Source organism: Helianthus annuus, chromosome 17 (genome assembly GCF_002127325.2).
Source record: "Helianthus annuus cultivar XRQ/B chromosome 17, HanXRQr2.0-SUNRISE, whole genome shotgun sequence".
In the NCBI taxonomy this organism is placed as follows: Eukaryota; Viridiplantae; Streptophyta; class Magnoliopsida; order Asterales; family Asteraceae; genus Helianthus; species Helianthus annuus.
In genome coordinates, this window is record NC_035449.2 from 48,426,743 (window position 1) to 48,431,897 (window position 5,155).

Consider the following 5,155-nt stretch of genomic DNA (forward strand, 5'->3'; position numbering starts at 1 on the left):
GTTTTCTAAAATGTTCTTGGTAGAAAAAAAATGTGAACAAAGATTCAACTTGGTGCAAGAATACAAGAAATAAGACTCTTTTTCAATATAGAATCGATTCACACCAGTCCTTGCATGTATACAACCATACAAGTTCATCTTTCAACCTTTATGAAGTTTTAGAACTACTTTCATCGATTCTCGACGCCCATCCTTGTTTGTTTTCGCTTTTAAAACCTTTGTTTTTCTAAAAGTTATTCGACTCATAACTGTACATTTTTATTATCTCCATACTAGGTCTCAATTCAATTAAGTCCACAACGTATACCAAGTACCAATTTCGCAATATTTCAAGAGAATCTCATTACAATCTCATTTCATTATACCTTTCATTTATACCAGAACAGTCGAATAGACAAATGACGATTCCGGATATTCATCACAAACATAATGATAGATGTAACGACTAATGAGTCTAAAAAGTCATACATTGCATACGCACTGGTCAAAAATCATTTGAATGCACAAAACTTAACACGCCTTCATTTACCATACTTATGCACCATCTCTCTTCCAGTGCAAGTAGTGCCTAAAAACCTAGGGTTTAAGATGATATTTGGCTGTTGTATGTACAGCTTTCCAAAAAGAGGTTAGATCAATAGATCATCACTACCAAACGGTTCGGGTCATAAGGAACTTGTAATCTCCATCTACAAAAGCTTTCTAGCATTTTCAACTGCTTTAACATGAAAGTATATTCGCCAGAGTGTTGAGTTGTCCTGCACATCATAATGAAGAATCATAATTTGTTATTTGACTAGGATATAATTACAGAGTAAAATGTCATTTTCGTCCCTAAAGTTTGGCCAGTTTTGCGACTTTTGTCCAAAGGTTTGAAATCTTGCCATTTTCATATAGCTTGTTAACTCCATCAATTTTTCTCCGTTAAGTCCAGGGTATTTCTATCATTTTTGCTAATTTAAAGGGGCAAAGACAATGAAAAACAGACCTTTGGACAAAGGTCACAAAACTGACCAAACCTCAGGGACGAAAAATGGCATTTTACTCTATAATTTAAATATTAAATCATTACCTCGTTTTGCAGATTGACGATGATATCATCCCTAGATTGTTTTTCAGGAGGCTTTCCCTGTTGTATAATTTCCACAATGCGGTCCAGATTATAAGGATCCAGATTTTGAACCAGTTTACTTAGTTGATGCTTTTCTACAAGGGACATTGCCCTAAAATAATTATCAATATAGAATTAGACCGCTTCATCGTTGATTATATAGCTAAACTAGAACGCAATGAGCATATATAACATCAGCTCATCTATTGGTTAGATAAGGAATATACCTGCAACTAGAAACAACAATATCAACAAGTTCTTCAAGTTTCTCCTTCATTCGTTCAAGCTGAAAACCACACATTTTTCATGAAATTTGAGCTAACAATTCAGTTCTTCATAAAACCCCGTATACGCTAGAAAACTTGTACGAATGTAGATGATGAAAGTTGAATATTTATTATTTAAAATGGAGCCGTAAATGTGGTAAATACATGTTGGGTGTTAAGTTGCTTTATGTATACATATACAATTCATGATTTAGTTTATGTTTTAATTGATGTAATGGATCAAATTTTTAAGAAATCTAGTTTTTGATTCATCAAATATGGTTTCTAAACTCAGATTAATATAAAGAAGACGGTGAGTAGAAATCAAGTGCAACAAAGTGCTTGTTGACAGTGGCGGATCCATGAACTTCTTTCAGTGGGTTCGTTCTGGTAGATTCTCACTATTTTTTCCAAATCATACAAAGTTCTCACTAGTTTTTTCCAAACCGAGTGGGTTCATGTGAACCCACAAAACAGGGCTGGATCCGCCACTGCTTGTTGATGACAATTGAATTGATACAGATGTTGGTTTTGATTTTTCTGACCCGCATATACTTTTATTCATATTAAAACCCGTTCTGAACTGTACCAAAATAACCCATTTTAAAACAAACCATTCTGACCCAAACCCAATCTAACCCGTCACCCTACCCATCCCAACCCTCCTGTTTTGCCAGCTCTGCTTAAAAGTCAAAATACGTACCATAGCAGATATTTCAGCCGAATGATTCTCCAACTTTTCCACAAGCTTAGGACCTCTGTTTTCCAGAAGGACTTGTAAAGTGTCATCCACCTGAGGGGAGAGAGAGAGAGAGAGAGAGAGAGAGAGAGCTGAATCACAAACCAAAATAAATAATAATAGTAAAGTAATCATGCCCTTCCCGACATCGAAATTAAAAATTTACCTCTCCATTCTCATTATCATTTTTTGAACTTGATCCCAAAAGCGACTCATTCATGCCATGTTTTGAACAATCCGCACACAAGGACTACAGAAATAAATAACAACATTAATAACAATCAATGTCAAGAAAGATCATGAGAACTTATAATTCAATTACCTTAGTTTCATCAAAGTTACGTTTTCGGGCAAACTTCCCACACCCCGTTGTGTTACACCTTCTTAACGATTTACGTTTATCTGGTTCGAACTCAACCACTCCCTTCTTTTCACTTAATGAACCCTGTGTATTTAAATATTTTAAGAAACGTAACGGTAAACCATGACACAAAATACAAAAAGATCTACAGGCTGTCGGTTACATTAAAAAGCATGTAAAATATATAGCAATGTAATAAAAGAAAGAGTAAAATGCCATTTTCGTCCCTGACGTTTGGACAGCTTTGCAACTTTCGTCCAAAGGTTTGTTTTTCCGCATCTGGATCCAAATAGTTTGAAATCTTGCGATTTTCAACCGGCTCGTTAACTTCATCCATTTTTCTCCGTTAAGTCGAGTGTATTTCTATCTTTTTTGTCAACTTAAAGGGCAATTCAGTCTTTTTCAAGAGTATTCAATCTTTTTACATAAAGTGAAAAAGACCGAATTGCCCTGTAAGTTAGCAAAAAAGACGGAAATACATCTAACTTAACAGAGAAAAATGGATGGAGTTAATGAGTTAGATGAAAATCGCAAGACTTCAAACCTTTTGGATCCAGATGCGGAAAAACAAACATTTAGACGAAAGTCGCAAAGCTGTCAAAACGTCAGGGATGAAAATGACATTTTACTCTAAAAGAAATTAAGAATGAAAAGCAATAACTTCGATGAATGCAACTATTGTTAAAATTTTGGCATTTAGCAACACTTATAAAGTAGCAATACATGTAAAACAAAATGATTATAAATTTGTACAAACAATATACCTCCTCGGTGAGATTTCCAGAACTGGCATTCAAAGGTTCATTACTCTTAAGCCTCTTGCGTTCACGTTCCTCAAACTCACTCTTGTCATTTGCATCCTCATCACTTGCACAATGCTTTTCAGGTGCCAAAAGACGTCTCAACCGAAGCATCGAAAGTACAGGATCCATCACCTGCTTTATGAACATGATCATGCAATTAATAACGTAGTAATATCAGAAATCAAATTACTAACCACATTTGCACAAGATATAACGTTACTATTAACAAATACCTCATCAACTTCCCCGTTCAACGCAACAACACTTTGACGTAGCAACGTCACCAACCTATCTTTCCGGTAACATGATACCCCGTTCCCTACAGCATTACTAAACAAAGGACTAAATCCAATTGGCCGGTTTCTCTCGTTACATCCAGTATCCTCTTTCTCCACTTCACTGTTCCGAAATTTCCCACTTCCTATTTTAACCAATCGCGAATCCGTCAATGAAGATGGGGAGAAATCATCCCTAGACAACAATTCCCTTATACCATGAATGTAGTACTGGAAGAAATCAATTTTCATATCCATCTCACTTGATATATTCGTATCCCTTGAAATTTCAGACATGATACAGATTCATCACTCCGGCTGCAATAATTAACAAAAAAAATACTTATTATAGGGTTTTCAATCAATTATATAATATATATATACACACACATATGAATAGGAAGAGATGATGAATAGTGACCATATTTTTTACTCTAAACTAAAAAACAAAACAAAACAAAATACTAAAATTGAGCCCATAAGAAATATGCATCATTCAAAGCGTCATTTAACACTAAATATCCACGACCAAATTTCTTGATAACAGACTTGTTCTCAAAAATGGAGTTTTCACTTTGGTATCGTAAGCTATATTGAGTGTCGATACTGTACCGGTGACGTGTCGAACGAATCGATTCCGACCAAACAACATCAGTACCAATACTGCCGTACTAGCATTGTCAGAACCGTTACCATTACCAATATTTTATGGGTTTCCATTAATGTAGACCACGGGTCGGTAACTCGGTATCGCTATCCTTTTGGGCATATCACGACTTTATTTTTTGGGTTTCTCTTTCGGTTGCTATACCATGTGCCGAACCATACCGATGCTGTAACAAACTGAATTTGATACATACCCAATTCCAACGCGCGGGGGAATTCCAGTAGTTAGGGCATAATTATTGATTCAGTAAAACAATAGCCAATAAGTAGATACATCAAACTATACAGATATTAAAATCATGCACAAACTATAGTCTAACACGAACCCTAAGATGAATCAAGCATAGAACAATCAACCCTAACCAGAAACCCTAGGTTAAAATATACTGAAAATACTGAAAAACAAGAGCCGGAACAACCTTGAGTGACGGAATTGAAGGTATTAGGGTTCCATCGTTCGTCATATCGTCGTTTTCACTTTTGCATTGCTGTATATTCTTCTCCGGTGTGTAGGTTCTGCAACAATAGATTGTGTGTGATGTATTGATTGAATTTGGGGATCGATTGGTGAGGATATTGTGGTTGATTTGGATGGTGAGTGGAATCCAGTTGGATCCTCAACGTGACGTATGAATCATACAGATTTTGTTCTTGTCCATCGTCATACGGAATTAATGGGGGGGTTTGGACGGTCGGAGTATATCTATTTTGAATTTTGATCTTCCATATGATTGAAGAAAAGTGGATTTTAAATGTTAAAAGTGAACAAATCGATCCAGTGATTAACACTCGGGCAATTTTGTAAAAAAAAAAAATTACTAATAAATATGGAAGGTAAAAACTAAGGTAGCATTTGGCACGAAGGAATAGAAGACGAAATGGAATGGATCATTCTATTGGAATAAAAATAAACATGTTTGGTTGTCAAGTGGTA

The 5,155-nt window shown here is 35.5% G+C and overlaps 1 protein-coding gene across 1 annotated transcript; it reads right to left on the reverse strand.

Annotated features, from left to right (window-relative positions):
• Positions 1 to 325: 325 nt before the first annotated feature.
• LOC118489279 lies at positions 326 to 4,948 on the reverse strand. Its single transcript, XM_035987067.1, has 9 exons — positions 4,641 to 4,948; positions 3,514 to 3,873; positions 3,242 to 3,412; positions 2,439 to 2,561; positions 2,283 to 2,366; positions 2,081 to 2,170; positions 1,339 to 1,397; positions 1,073 to 1,223; positions 326 to 758 (listed from the first exon to the last, which is right to left on the reverse strand). Exons 2-9 carry the CDS (start codon positions 3,850 to 3,852, stop codon positions 690 to 692), a joined length of 1,086 nt encoding a protein of 361 aa, XP_035842960.1. The 5' UTR covers positions 3,853 to 3,873; positions 4,641 to 4,948; the 3' UTR covers positions 326 to 689.
• Positions 4,949 to 5,155: the final 207 nt, after the last annotated feature.

Coding starts and splice junctions, on each gene's coding strand:
- LOC118489279 (XM_035987067.1), bottom strand. CDS start 3,852: ATGTCTGAAATTTCAAGGGATACGAATATATCAAGTGAGATGGATATG. Junction 2,367..2,438: donor GTAACTTTGATGAAACTAAG/GTAATTGAATTA, acceptor TTATTTCTGTAG/TCCTTGTGTGCGGATTGTTC. Junction 1,224..1,338: donor ATTGTTGTTTCTAGTTGCAG/GTATATTCCTTA, acceptor TAATTATTTTAG/GGCAATGTCCCTTGTAGAAA.